Source organism: Jaculus jaculus, chromosome 5, assembly GCF_020740685.1.
Source record: "Jaculus jaculus isolate mJacJac1 chromosome 5, mJacJac1.mat.Y.cur, whole genome shotgun sequence".
In the NCBI taxonomy this organism is placed as follows: domain Eukaryota; kingdom Metazoa; phylum Chordata; class Mammalia; order Rodentia; family Dipodidae; genus Jaculus; species Jaculus jaculus.
Genome location: NC_059106.1, coordinates 124956363 through 124972152, shown reverse-complemented (window position 1 = coordinate 124972152; position 15790 = coordinate 124956363). Strand labels below are relative to the sequence as shown.

The following is a 15790-nucleotide window of genomic DNA, read 5'->3' as shown; positions in this document are numbered from 1 at the left end:
TATATAAAACAGTTGGGTGTGGTGGTGCATGAAGGAGACAGAGGTAGAAGGTTCCCGTGAATTGGAGGCTACCCTGAGGCTACAGAGTGAATTCTGGTCAGCCTGTGTAAGACCCTACCTTGAAAAAACAAACAAAAACAACAAAAACCCAAATAGCTATGGGTTGGGAAGATGGCTCAGTGATTAAAGGCACTTGCTTGCAAAAGCCTGTCAGCTCAGGTTTTATTTCTCAGCACCCACATAAAGCCAGGTGCACAAAGTGGCACATGTGTCTGGAGTTTGTTTGTAGCCACAGGAAGCTCTGGCATGCCCATAGTCTCTCAAGAAAATAAAAATATTTATTTAAAAATAGCATTATGGGGCCTGGAGAGATGGCTTGGCAGTTAAGGCGCTTGCCTACAAGTCCTAAGCACCATGATTTGAATCCCCAGTACCCATGTAAGCCAGATACACAAGGTGGCATATGCATCTGGAGTTCACTTGCAGTGGCTAGAAGCCCTGGCATGTCCATTCTCTCCCTCTCTCAAGTAAGTAAATAAATGATATTTAAAAAATAGTTTTATGGAAACAAAACAAACTCCTGCATATTCCTTATACAGAAGAGAGCTGACAAGCCAGGTATGATGGCACATTCCTTTAATCCCAGCACTTGGGAGGCAGAGGCAGGAGAATAGCTATGAGTTTGAGGTCAGCCTGAGACTAGTCAGTGAATTCTAGGTCAGACTAGGCTAGAGCAAGATCCTACCTGGATACCCACTCCCCTACCAAAAAAAAAAAAAACAAAACAAAACAAAACAAAAAAACCAGAAGCAAGATTACAAGGTGAGGAGCTGTTTAGAAATGTCTAAAAAATATAAATTCAATAGATAGAAGAATTAAGCCCCATTCTAAGAGAAAGAATGGGTAATTTGTAGCCACTCTTGGAACAGACTAACTGCTCTCTCTCTTCCCTTACCCATTCTCTGACTCATGCATGATAAGCAGCAAGTACCTGCTCAGGCTATAGCTTGCCTTTGAAGCCTAAAGACCCAGAATAAATTCCCCAGTACCCACATAAGCCACACACACATAGTGGTGCATATGTCTAGCGTTTGTTTGCAGTAGCTAGAGGCCCTGGTGTGTCCATATTCTAAATAATTTTTTTTAAGTTTGACATAAATTTACTATGTGATCAAAGATCCCACCAGTATATATTTTTTTTCTCCTTCCTTCCTTCCTTCCTTCCTTCCTTCCTTCCTTCCTTCCTTCCTTCCTTCCTTCCTTCCTTCCTTCCTTCCTTCCTTCCTCCCTCCCTCCCTCCCTCCCTCCCTCCCTCCCTCCCTCCCTTCCTTCCTTCCTTTCTCTGAGGTAGGGACTCACTCTAGCTCAGGCTGACCTGGAATTCACTATGTACTCGCAGGGTGGCCACGAACTCATGGCGATCCTCCTACCTCTCCCTCTTGAGTGCTGGGATTAAAGGCGTGTGTCACCATGCTCCAGCTTTTTTTTTTTTTTTTTTTTTGAGGTATGGCCTCACTCTTACCCAGGCTGACCTGAATTCATTACATAGCTTCAGGCTAAGCTTGAACTCACAACAATCCTCCTACTTCTGCCTCCTGAATGCAGGGATTAAAGGCATGTGCCACCACGCCCAGCAGTATATTTATTTTAATATTTTTATTTATTTGTAAAGACAGAGAGAGAGAAAGAATGAGCATGGCAGGGCCTCTTGCCACTGCAAACTCCAGATGCATGTGCCACTTTTTGCATGTAGTTTTACATGGGTACTAGGGAATTGAACCTGGGCCATCATGCTTTGCAAGCAGGTACCTTTAACCACTAAGCAATCTCTCCAGTCCCGTCCACTAGTATGTTTCTATTCAAAAGAAATGAAATATATTTACTAGACATTTGTATGCAAATGTCATAGCAGTATTGTTCATTGCTTCTAACATACCAAAAAGAAAAAAAAACATTGAAATGCCTATCAATTGGTAAAATCATAAACATTCATCCAGTAGGTATACTGCAATACAATTCTGATGCTAACTATCCAGTGTTGGCAGATTGCTGAATGAAGAATTTAGTCCTCTCCAAGAATCTGGTCCTCATTTCAGACATTAGCCATCAGGGATTGCCAAGCCATTCATTCACATTTCTGACTAACTGGTTCTGAATTGAATGGTTCACACAACCCCCTTAGGCTCTAAGTCACTAAGGTGACTCACAGAACTCAGAAAAGCATTGTGCTTATGATTACAGTTTTGTTATAGAGAACACATAGAGGTTGTAGTCTGTAGAACTTTCTGTGTCCTTTCACTGTGGAATCCGGGCACATCATGCCTCTCCCCCTTCCTAAGCAGCAGCACTTCAATGTAGTGTTCTCCACAGTTAGCTTCACTGGGTGTCAGTATCTAGACTTCTTACTGGGGCCTCATTACACTAATTAAAATCATTGGCCATGACAGTAAATCCAATCTCCTGCCACTTTCCTCTTCCTTGAGGTCTGGCAGCTGAAAATTCTCATCTTCTAATTGCATGCTTGGTGTTTTTGGTGTCCAGACCCATCCTGAAGCTACCAGGAGGCTGCTTCATTGGCAAAAACACTCCTATCACTCAGAAAATTCCAGGGCTTCTGAAGCTCTCTAACAGAAACAAGAAGAAAAAGGAAAGAGAAAAAGGGAAAGAGGAAGGGGGAAGAAGGGAGAGAAGGAGGACAAGAACAAGTGGTCTTTATTATTATACCTCACCACACAACAGATTAGTATTAAGAATTAAGATAGATGTTACCATGTGAAAGAACTTAATAGTAAAGAAAATAAGTGCAAAAACCAATTATTGTATAATTTCATTTATATGAAATGTCTAAAGAAAACAAACCCATAGAGGCATGAAGCACATTATTGATTGCCTGGGGCTTAAAGGGTAACATAAAATGTCTACAAATGAATATAATCATTTTCAAATGGTCTGAGACCAGACTGATTAATGATGGTTGCATAATCCCATAAATTTCCTAAAATATCATTAAACTGTATATGGGAAATATGTGATTTTTATCATGTTCAAATTATACTTCAAAATTAACTTCATAAACCTAAACACGTATTAAATATAGACATTACAAGAAATTTAAGGGCTGGAGAGATGGCCTAGCGGTTAAGCGCTTGCCTGTGAAGCCTAAGGACCCCAGTTCGAGGCTCGGTTCCCCAGGTCCCATGTTAGCCAGATGCACAAGGGGGCACACGCGTCTGGAGTTCGTTTGCAGAGGCTGGAAGCCCTGGCGCGCCCATCCTCTCTCCCTCCCTTTATCTGTCTTTCTCTCTGTGTCTGTCGCTCTCAAATAAATAAATAAATAAATAAATTTTTTAAAAAAGAAATTTAAGTATTTTCTATCAACTCTAAACCAATCCTAACACAGTTTATAAACAAGCTCCCTCTCTCTATATATGTATATATACATACACACATATGTGTATGTATGTGTGTGTATATATATATATGCATACATAGATATATGTGTATATATATGCATACATAGATATATGTGTATATACATATATATATATCTCAATCAGGCATGGTGGTGCATGCATTTAATTGCAACCCTTGGGAAGCAGGAAGAAGGAGGAAGAGATCACTGTGAGTTTGAAGCCAACCTGAGACTGCATAGTGTGTTCCAGGTCAGCCTGGGCTAAAGTGAGACCCTACCTCAAAAAGCCTTCATAGCATGCTCAAGGCCCTGTGCTCTATCCTCAGTACTGGAAACAAAACAACTACAACAAGAAGTCTCCAAAGGATCAAATTAATCCATAAATAATTAATATAGCTTTATTTATAAGGGAAAACACCGGGAAAACTAAATGTTCATCAACAGAGAAACAAGTGTCATATATCCTTACAATGGAATGGTATTTGTAATAGGAACAAACAAACTCCGGGCACTGGTACTAGTGCTGATGTTAAGAAGATACAAAACATGGGTTGGAGAGATGGCTTAGTGGTTAGGGCACTTGCTTGCAAAGCCAAAGTACCCAGGTTCAATCCCCTAGGACCCACATAAGTCAGCTGCACAAGGTGGAGCATGTGATGAATTCATTTGCAGCAGCTAGAGGCCCTGGCATACCCATTCTCTCTCTCTCTCTCTTCTGCCTCTTTCTCTTTCTCAAATAAATAAATTTTAAAAATTAAAAAAAAAAAAACAGACAAAACAAGTGAATAGAATAGAAAACTCCAAAATAGAACCCTGGTCAATTGAATCACAACACAGAGCCAATGCATACCAGTGTGTGTGGGGATATGTGTGGAGTGGGGGGGGGGGGGGTCAATATGTGATACTGGAACAACTAGAAAAAATTTCTTAAACAAAGAGATTTAAAACCCTCTTTTAAAAGGAGAAGGAAGGTAAGCTACTTACCAAGTATCTTTATCAGAACTCAAGAGAGGAAAGCAGCAGTATTTATACCTAGAGACGGCTGTCATGAAAAATGAAGGCCTAAGTGGGTAAGGAGGACATCCAGGGAAAAGGGCACAATAAGGGTAGGATAGGAAAGCCCCAAAGAAATGAGTCAATGGACGACTGAAAACCATTTAAAACTGAAAGAAAATAAATGTGTTATCATTTGAAACTAAATTCTACCATAAAACCATCACTGGAACAACTGGTGTAACCTGAGTGAGGTCTCAATATTAATCAGTAATGTATTAATATAACTTCCTCATTTTTAAATGAGCTGTGAAAGTTTTCTCGTGGGGAATATTTAGGTATTGAGAGAGAGCCACAGACTGAACATTTAGTCAGTCAAAATCCATATACTGAAACCTTAAATCTCCATATGATATTTGGAAATGAGGCTCTTTAAATGTAATTATTCTAAGAATGCAGTCTTCGTGCCCTTTTAAAAAGGACAGCACATTGAGCCGGGCGTGGTGGCACACGCCTTTAATCCCAGCACTCGGGAGGCAGAGGTAGGAGGATTGCCATGAGTTCAAGGTCACCCTGAGACTACAGAGTTAATTCCAGGTCAGCCTGGACCAGAGTGAGACCCTACCCCGAAAAACCAAAAAAAAATAAATAAATAAAAATAAAAAGGACAGCACTCAGCTTGCTTCTTTCTCTGCTCTCCACCTATGAGAGAGCAGCTTGTATAAACCAGGAAGACAGCCAAGAACTGAGCCATGTGTCACCCTAATCTCAGATTTCCAGCTTGCAGAATTGTGAGAGATGAATGTCTATTATTTAGGCCACCCAGCCTATGGTAACTTGTAAAAGCAGCCCAAGAGAAAGGATGACAAAACAAAGTCAGCAACACAGTTTCTAAAGCTTTAGGAAAAAAAAGTCTTCATACTTTTAACTTTTCATGTTTAAAGTCTATGATAGCATTAGCATGTTAATATTCATTAATATTAATGGAAAATAGTAGAAAATAGTTTAAGTTTCTCCTATTAATAAATGAGTAGTGCCAATGGTGTCACTTATGCTTGTGGATTTAACCATCACTATCAATTTAGTGAATTTTGTCAGAAATCAAGCTTAGAGTGTATATGGTGATTCAGGCCTGTGATCCCAGCTACTCAGGAGGCAGAGGCAGGAGAATGTTAAGTACAAAGGCCTGTATGACTTTTAGAACAAGTTCAAGACCAGCCTGAGCAACTTAGTAAGAGACTCAAAAACAAAAAGTGCATAAAACACTCTCTCAAGAAACAAAAAGTGAAAAATGAGCTGAGGGAGCTAAATGGTAGTGTTTATCTAACATGCATGAGAACCTAGGATCAATTCCAAGGTACCTTGAAGCTGAACTCAGAGCTGAGAGTAAGGAAATATATATATTTCAAAATCTACCTAAACTTTGTAATTGAGAAGCTTCTACCTAACCTTCAAGTGGAAGTGTTCAGCCCATAATGTAAGGGTATGCTAAATGGCAAAGGCCAAGATAGGAATTTAAAGAGATGTCCAATAATGTCTTTTCTAAGTGAAAAAAAGATGCTTAAATAAAATCCCATGCTCAAGGTTAACACTAACAGCTATAAATAACTGCTTTAGTAGTGTATAGTCCTGGTAATATGAAAATGGCACTTTATCTCTGTGTTCTCTCTCTCAAAAATCCACAAAACCAGTCTAAGTAAAAAAACAGAAAGCTAGGCATGATGGTACAGAGGCAGGAGGATTTCAAGTTCCAAACCAGTATAGGCTATACAGCCAAGCCCTGTCTCCAATAAAATAAGAAAAAGAGGGTGGGGAGATAAGAGATACATAAAATAGAAAGTACAGAAGGAACTTTTTTTCCTATTCTAGATAGGCTGGTGATATATCATAAAATCTAAATGATATTAATATGTGTGTATTCTTTCAAATCAATGAGTTCTTTATGTTCCTAGTATGTAAATGGTAAGAATGGGTAAGTAGAGAATAATTGCATACTGGTGATTAGTCAGTTCTTTATATAAAGAAATTAAAAAGAAAAAGAGCTTCAAGTAATAGTTGTGTCAATAATCAACATAAGTAATTATTACATGTTATGAATAAACAGTTATACCACTTAGGAACATGAAATAAGCATATAAACATGCTACATCAGTTCTTTTTTTTTTTTTTTTTTGGTTTTTCAAGGTGGGGTCTCACTCTAGCTTAGGCTGACCTGGAATTCACTCTGTATTCTCAGGGTGGCCTCAAACTCACGGCTATCCTCCTATCTCTGCCTCCCAAGTGCTGAGATTAAAGGCGTGCACCACCACGCCCGGCATCAGTTCTTATTAAAAGCAACTGCCTTACTGCTATGTGAATGAGTACAGGATACTCAGTATGTAAAACAAAATCCTGTGAATTAATAGACACTAAAAAAGAAGAAATAGTTCCATGAAAGTTAGCATGCTTACCTGAACCACCCAGGGACTATTGGCAAAGGCCATAATATCTCGTTCTTCCCAGAAAAAAGCAGAGTCTGATCTTTTTATCATTTCAAACTTACTAAGAAGCTTCATAGCATAAACCTTCTGCGATGCCTTATGACGAACCTGTGGAGTTTTATAAACAAACATTAGGAATATTTTAATTTTATGAGGAGAGTAATCATACAATAATATTATTAGGCTTTCATTGCAAAACAAAATGATCCTTACTTAACTAATGAATAAAAAGGAAAAGCACATAAAAGATCCTATCTCAAAAAACTAACTCTCCCAAAGTAAAAGGAGTAATAGTACATAAAAGAAACAAAGGAGAAAATTTATAATAGCATAAATATTTCACAAAATATATAACATCTTTTAATTCTAGACCAATAACAATTACTTCATTTCATCTAAAGCTAAATTCATGATGCATCATTCCTTCATCTTAAAGAAGTGAAACAACTTTAAAAATTAAGATACTAGCCAGTTGTGGCAGCGCACGCCTTTAATCCCAGCACTCGGGATGCAGAGGTAGGAGGATTGCTGAGAGTTTGAGGCCACCCTGAGACTCCATAGTGAATTCCAGGTCAGCCTGGGCTAGAGTGAGACCCTACCTCAAACAACAACAACAACAACAACAACAACAAAATTAAGATACTGAGCAGGGCATGGTGGCACATGCTTTTAATCCTAGCATTTGGAAGGAAGAGGTAGGTGGATCCCTGTGAGTTCCACGACAGCCACCCTGAGACTCCATAGTGAATTCCAGGCCAGCCTGGGCTAGAGTGAGACCCTACCTCAAAAAAAAAAATATTAAGATATTGTTAAATAGGAAGTTCCTAACATATGTCTACTGGGAAAAACACTACTTTTAGTTGGAAATACCATTGTACATATACCTATCATTATCTGGACACTTAATAACTAACAGATTTAGATATCAAGGGATACTTGTGATTTTTATTAATTCACCCTTATTTCTTCCTAGGGGCTACTTACAAGTTAGTTTTCCTTAAAGGGAAAAATAACCAAGAATATAGTATGTGACCAATTGCCATTTTTCTCATTACACTATAAGTTGCTTAAAAGCAAAAGTGGTTTCTATTTTTAACCACACTTTTCACTTTCCTGAACACAGCCAATTGTCTATCATAGAACCAAGAAATATTTAGTGAATGATTTTAACAGTCAACATTGGCTAATAAAAATGAATGGTAACATTTATTACCTATGTGTCTAACAGGATATACAAAAGCTGAAACTTCTAAACTCTACCCTTGAATCCATCCCTCCCACAGTAGTCTCCATGTTGGTCGATGAAAGTTTCATCCTTCTAGCTGCTCAAGGTAAAAAAAAAAAAATTATCAGAAAATCACATCACACCAGTTCTATTTTAAATTGTTTTAGAATCCAACCATTTCTAGCTATTTCCACTGCCTAACAAACTGGCCTAACATTTTTTCTTCAATAATCAGCAAAATCTCAACTAATTTTCCTGTCATTTGGATTTACTCAATCTAAATATCCACTTCAGATATAACATTTCTGGTCACTCCTCTGCTCAAAACCTCCTAAAAAACTTCCTATATGGCATTGCATGTGCAGGTTTGATTTCCCAGTACACACATACAGCCAGATGCACAAGGTGGTGCATGTGTCTGGAGTTTATTTGCAGTGGCTGGAGGTTCTAGTGTGCCCATTTCCTGTGTGTCTGTCTCTCTCACTCTCTCTAGCACTTAATTAATTAATTAATTTTTGAAAAGGAAGCCAAGAGGAGAATAAGTTCTAGACCATCGTCTACAAGATATGAAATGATCTAGCCTATGTCCACCTTCCCAATTTAAATCTTCTCATTTTGTTCTCTTTGTTCATACTTTAGGCACAGTTATCTTCTTTCTTCTTTCAGTTCTTCTAATATATTAATCCTTTCCGCTTTAGATGTATATGGAAATTATTAGAAAACCCACTGTAGCTCCTGATTCTACCTCTTCCCCCAAGATGCTAGCTCCTTTTCCACTAGGCTAAAATACAAATCTCTTCAGAGGTTTTCTCTGTTCACCCAATACAAGAACCTTATTGCTAGCTCCAAACTGCATTTGTCTTCTTTTGAGTTCACATCATAACTTGTTATTTTTTGAATGTTGTTTCTTTATTTATTGCTGGTACCCTATAAAAATGTGAACTTAGCAAAAACAGGAGTTATTCACGCATATTTTGTCCCCCGTACCGAGTTTAACACAAGCACTGGCAGTAAAACAGATGCTCATGAAATGTCTGAGTATCTGCAAAACAACTGACTTGATGACTGGCTAGATTATGAATTTCTGGTTTTGTGAAAGATTCAACAAGTAATATTTCTAGTTATCAATTACAAAATACTATCCACATACAAAGTCATACTTATATTGATTTAAAAAAAAGAAATTAAACAAAGGGACTGCTCATCTTTTCCTCAATAAAAATCATCATAATTTTCAGGTACAATACTATATAAAGTGTAGTAACATTTCAGAGTATCATAAAATGCTATATATATTTAATACAGAAACCTTTCTTTCCTTCTGACAAAACCCAAATAAGAAATTTTATTTGTTGTAGATTTAACAAATCTCTTAAACACACACAGAGACAAATTCTAGAATGACACAATAAGCACCAACATTTGACACGCAGAACCATACACTCTGGCTATGCTGGAATAACTGGCACCAGCCAGTCCTCCCTTGTACACAACCACCAAAACATATGCATGAAGCAAAAGCTCCCAGTAAGGCTTGTAAAATAAGCAGCAAGTAGCTACAATTCCTGAGGAAAAAGCTCATTAAGTCAACCCCATAATGGCTCAGAAACAGCTTGAAATCAATATCCCAACCAGCATACACCAAGTAATTTGCCTATGTAGAGCACAGTGGTCCTACGGAGTTGAGGAGGCAGAAATTAAGAGTTCAACACAAATGAGGCAGCTGGATTCCACTGGGAAGGTAAAGCTTGGAGCTATATAGAAGGATGTTCCCAGAGTTACATATGTCACATGTAAAGACTAAAGGCTGGAAAATACTGAGAAAAATCATCACAGGGTTATCAGATAACAGCAACTGAAGCAAACTGAAAAGACATTAAATTTCCATTTAAGGACTGAAGACAACTTGATCATTTCCTAGACATCCAGTTGACACAGCTTAGAAGAAAAAACTATGTTAAAGTAAGGCTTACTCTATCATCACTAAGCCTAATAGCAAGCTCTAGAGATCAAAAGTGGGCACTGTTAGCAGGTTGGATCCTATCAACTTAAAAGGACTTGGTGGAACACCTTGCTATATTCTACACACCTACTTTTACAAAGTGTAAAACAGCCTTCACAAGTTAAGGTTGACCAGCAAATAATTAATTGAACAACCTATCAGAATAAAAATCAATATTCTGTGTCAGTTTCTGGTTGCTGAAACAAAATCCCCAACCAGAAGCAGCTTATGGAAGGAAAAGGGTTTAATAAGGCACAATATAGTTCCAGAGGGTGGTCTATCCTATCATGGTGGAGAAGGCCTGAGCAGGGTGCCTGCCCCACATCAACAGGTAAGTAGTGAGGAAGCAGGGTAGGGAGAAGGAACAACAAGTGAGACAGTATTGTAATGTCTAAAGTCCTGGCCCAAGTGTCACACTTCTTCTAGCAAGGCTCCATCTCCACAGCCTTCCCAAATATAGCAACACTTTGCTGGGGCCAAGTGTTCAAACATATTAGCCTATGGGGCAAGAGGGTGCATTTTACATTCAAATCATCAAAATAACAAAATCCCAAATCTCTACTACATATGCACAAGGCCCAGTATGTAATTTAAAAAATATAGGCATAAGGTTGGAGAGATGGCTTAGCAGCTAAGGTGCTTGCCTGCGAAGCCTAAGGATCCATGTTTGGCTCTCTAGATTCCACATTAGCCACATACACAAAAGTGAAGCAAGCAGAAGGTCGCAAGTGCCCACTAGGTGGTACAAGCGTCTGGAGTTGATTTCAGTGGGTGAGGGCCTGGTAGGCCAATTCTCTCTCTCTCCTCCTCTCTCTTAAAAAAAAAAAAAAAAAAATTACAGGCATAAAGAAAAGTATGACTAATCATCAAGGAAAAAAAGGGAACAGAAAATGTCCCTAAAAATGTTGAATTTCACTTTAATATGCTTTTCTATAATGGGAAGGGATTATGATAGAAATACATTATGTCAAATCTCAAAATTGTCCTAAGTAAAGCAGAAAAGAAAGAAAAATTTCCTCTGTTAGGGAGAATTCTCTTATAAATGAGAACTTTGACATACTTACAAACAGATCCTAGAAATATGCTTAATATAAAGGAGTATGTTTAAAAATAAAAGAATATTATAAAGTCTTAATAAACTGAACAGGAGAAAATATAAGTAGAGAAGTGAAAATAATTAAATTCAACTAGAAAGTGTATAAGAAAAAAAAAAAAAAACACTAGAAGGCCTTAACACAGAAATGTAATAGAATGAAAGTCAGTGAATATGAACACAAATAAATCTGGAAAGTAACAACAAATTAATAGAAATAGGACTGGAGAAATGACTTAGTGGTTAAGCATTTGTCTGTAAAGCCAAAGGACCCAGGTTTGATTCCCCAGGACCTACATAAGCCAGACACACAAGGTGTCATATGCATATGGAGTTTGTTTGAGTGGCTAGAGGCCCTGGCACACCCAATCATATTCAATCAATATCTCTCTCTCAAATAAATAATAAAAATGAAATATTAAAAACTAATAGATGAAAATGAACAGAAACTCAAAAGCCTCCAAGAAATGTTAAGCAGTTTAAAAGCATGTAAGTATAAATGGACAATGTATATTCACTACTAAATAATCAGACAAATAAAAAGGAAGATCTGTATTTACATAACTTAGATATAAACCAGACAAGTTGAAAATTAAGGGAAAGAAAAATATATTTACCATACAAAAGTAATGATAAGAAAGTTGGTGTAGGAATCTAAGTAATAAAGTAACTTCACAGCAGAGTATTATAAAATGTAAAGGCAATATTCTGGATAAAAGAAGTGATTCATCAAGAAGGCATAATAATTCTAAATTATGTATCCTCAATAAATGAGCTTGATAATCCATGACGTGGAAACTGACAGAACTAAGGAAAAATACAAATCCATATTTTTAGTTGGAAAATTTAACACATTTCAGTACTTGAGAGACAAAGCAGTTATAATATCAGGGGAAACTGCATAAGTAGATTTTACTTACAATGGTTCTTATATTAAGAAGTTACAGCATTTTGTGTGTGCAATGTTATGCACATGTGTGTACAGATTCGTATGTGTCCTGCATATGCATGTGGAGGCCAGAAGGAGATATTTGGTGCCCTCCTCAATCACCCTTCCATCTTATTTCCCTGCAAAAGTCTCTCATTGTACCTGGAGCTCCATATGTTGTGGTGAGTACTAGCTGATTAGGGAACTCAAGCAATCTTTCTGCCTTTGTGTCCCTCAGGATGGGGTTGCAGGCATGTATGGCTCTGTACATGAATGCTGAGGATCAAACTTGTGTAGCCATTTTCCCAGTCCCTGATGTGTTTTGATACACTCTAACTTTATATAAAAAAGAATCCTAGGGCTGAAGAGATGGCTTAGCAGTTAAGCACTTGGCCTGTGAAGCCTAAGGGCCCTGGTTCGAGGCGCGATTCCCCAGGACACACGTTAGCCAGATGCACAAGGGGGCGCACACGTCTGGAGTTTGTTTGCAGTGGTTGGAGGCCCTGGCATGCCCATTCTCTGTCTATCTGCCTCTTTCTCTTTCTGTCTGTCACTCTTAAATAAATAAATAAACAAAAAAACAAATGAACTAGAAAAAAAAAAAAGAATCCTAAATGCAAAGGGCTACATGGTAAGAAGTATAGCTTATACTCATCTTCTACATTGTTACTAGACTAAAATAACAATTCCCTAGATTTACAGTGCGATAAAATTTTCACAATCCTGAAAATGCACCAAAAAGTAATATGAAAGCAAGAAAGTCAGGGATTGAGAGATGAAGCATTTTAAAACTAGAAAATCCTATCACAGCAGATAAATTCGATTTTATGTTTGAGCAAATATCTCTGAACTGAGGCATGGAGCTTTTAGGGTAAATATCCAGTAAGGGAATAACTAGGTCTGTTAGTGACTCTATGTTCAACCTTTTTAGGAGTCTCCACATTGATTTTCATAGTGGTTGTATCAGCTTACATTCCTACCAAAAGTGAATGAGGGTTCCTATTTCTCCACATCCTTGGCAACACTTGCTTTCATTTGATTTTTTAATGTTCGCTATCCTTACTGGGGTAAGGTGAAATCTCATGGTTGTTTTAATTTACACTTCCCTGATGGCTAGGGATGATGAACATTTTTGTAAATGTGTGATTGCCATTTGTAGCAGCTCCCCCTAACCTTGGGGTACAAGAAGGCCTACACCCATTAAATTTTCTCTAAACTAATAATGGTTATCCCGTTTAACTTGTGCTGACTTCACTGTCTGCTGGAGAATCTGCTTCTCTTTTTCAGACAGGAGCAGAACCTGAGGACAGAAATGACCCATCGCACTTCACCACAGCCCCAGCTGAAACTACCGAGGAATTGTGGAAATGAGCAAGAGTACTACTTTCTCGGTGAACCTGATATCAGCACAAGGGTGAAGGAAATAGATGCTGAGGACACTCAACACCTAACACATCAGAGATCCAGAGGCTCCTAAGAGCCCATCATTGAAGCAGATTTAAAATGAACCCAACATGGCTCAGAGAATTTTGCAGAAGGGGGAGCAGAAAGATTGTTAGAGCCACAAGTTGGGACATTATACACAGAGACATTGCCTCTTCCCCATAACTGATGGCTGCCTCCAAAATACATGATCCACCATCCCCAGTGAGGAGGGCCCCTTTGGACAAGGGACAAGGATGAAGGAAAGAATGTTACAACATATGCTGTTTACAAACTAAGTATATCCATAACTAATTAAAAATATTTTGTTTATTTGAGAGAAAAAGGCAGAGAGAGAAAGAGAGACAACGGGTGTGCCAGAGTCTCCAGCCACTGCAAATAAACTCCAGACACATGTGCCAACTTGTGCCTCTGGCTTACATGGGTACTGGGGAACTGAACTTGAGTCCTTAGGGATCAAAGCCAAGTACCTTAACACAAAACCATCTCTCCAGCCCCTAGAATTTTAATTGACTTATACACTGAGTGTGCAAATATCATTCCAGTGACACACTAAAATACTCCCATGTCCACCTACTAAAAAGTTGTTGAAAAGAAGTTGCTACCGTACTCTCCTCTTTTATGTATATATACAATGCTCCTCATACCTGCACTGTGCTAAGAACAAATGAAATTTTGAATGCTCTCTAACTTCATTAGAGAAAGTAATTCATATATCAAAAGCCACTTAATATATATTATTATTTATGCTTAGACCATTACATAAGGAATGTAAAATTTAGGAACTTTTCAACCATAGCTACAAGCAGAAACTAAAAAATATATCAGCTAGTATACAACCAATGTTTACATATAAGATAAACCAGAAGAAAAGGCCATTCATTCAAATAAAAAACAGCTTTACAATATAGCCGTAAGATGATTTCCAAATGAGAGAAATATTTATTGGCTTCACTTTTGTGATGCTAAATTGCTCCCCATTCTATGCTCCCATATTACTTATAATCATGTGATAGATATACTGTGTGAATGTCTGGGTCTCTAAATTCACTGAGGAACAGAATGCATGTTTTTACCTTGGGACTATCCAGTGGTAGTCACATGCTAAGCTGCAATTCAATAATTCAACAAATTATTTTTTATAGCTACAGGATATTTATAAAACTCTGAAAACATAAAGAATACTTTGGTTAGAGGCTATGACTTATAAGGTCTGAGTTTCACTTATACTACTTGGCTAGAACAGTTATTGGTTAATAACAGAAAAGGTGGGAACTACTAGTTTGTCATCTCTGATAGAATTTATAAGTAAACGATAAGAATAGTTTTATTCATGCTATATGTCTATATCATATCTTTAAAATTCATAAGCAGTGATGTTACAAACTATCTCAGTAAGTACTACTACTTTAGTAAAGCTGGTTTCCATTATCTTCCTCTGAGAATATCTGAGTTACTCTATTATAATCTCCCTCAGCATCTCTATAGATTTCCCTTTATTCTTCAGCTCCTTCTCCAGTCAATATGGATGAATAGATACATGAACAAATACTGAGACAGTAGTTGCTATTCAGTATTACTGTACAGATTAATTTAGGGAGGCTTTTTTTTTTTTTTGAGGTAGGTTCTCGCTTTAGCCCAGGCTGATCAGGAATTCAGTATGTAGTCTCAAGCTAGCCTTGAACTCACAGCCATTCTCCTGAAACAGGGTGTTAGGGGTTCAGGAAGGTCCTTGAACCCAAACCCTGGGTTCGCATTTGTATTTAACTGAAGAATCAGACAAATCAAACTGAGAAGGATAGTTATTAAGTTATTATATTTATTGAGGGAAGTACAAAACCAAGGGAAGTTAAATAAGAGTCTACATGGTAGGCCTGGAAAAATAACAGAGAGAACAGATAATAAAGTACAAAGAGTTCCTGCCATGTGGAGGGCAAGAGAAGGTAAAACACCCTATGTGGAAAGTAGGGGCTAGAGGGTTCTCCCTCATCTCAGCCAAGCCAGGCTGAGATAAGAGGAAACTCACCAGAAACTGGAGGTTCACAAGTGCTCAGACAACCCACAGAGCTTGCCCTCCCCTCACAAACAGACTTATAACCTTATGGTAATGGGCTCTACCTTCCAGCTCAGGTAAGCCAGAGGGTCAGCTGATTGGCCTGGGCTAGGGGGCTGTCTCAGGAAGAGGCTAGCCAAGTTTTGGGGGCTGAACTTGAC

The 15790-nt window shown here is 38.0% G+C and overlaps 1 protein-coding gene across 1 annotated transcript in view; it reads right to left on the bottom strand.

Annotated features, from left to right (window-relative positions):
- Rock2 (Rho associated coiled-coil containing protein kinase 2) overlaps nucleotides 1–15790 on the bottom strand; it is a 197540-nt gene that overhangs the window by 73360 nt on the left and 108390 nt on the right. Inside the window, exon 4 of the mRNA XM_004665687.2 lies at nucleotides 6856–6993. Coding sequence (XP_004665744.1) covers nucleotides 6856–6993 — 138 coding nt within the window. The remainder of the gene's footprint in view (nucleotides 1–6855; nucleotides 6994–15790) is intronic.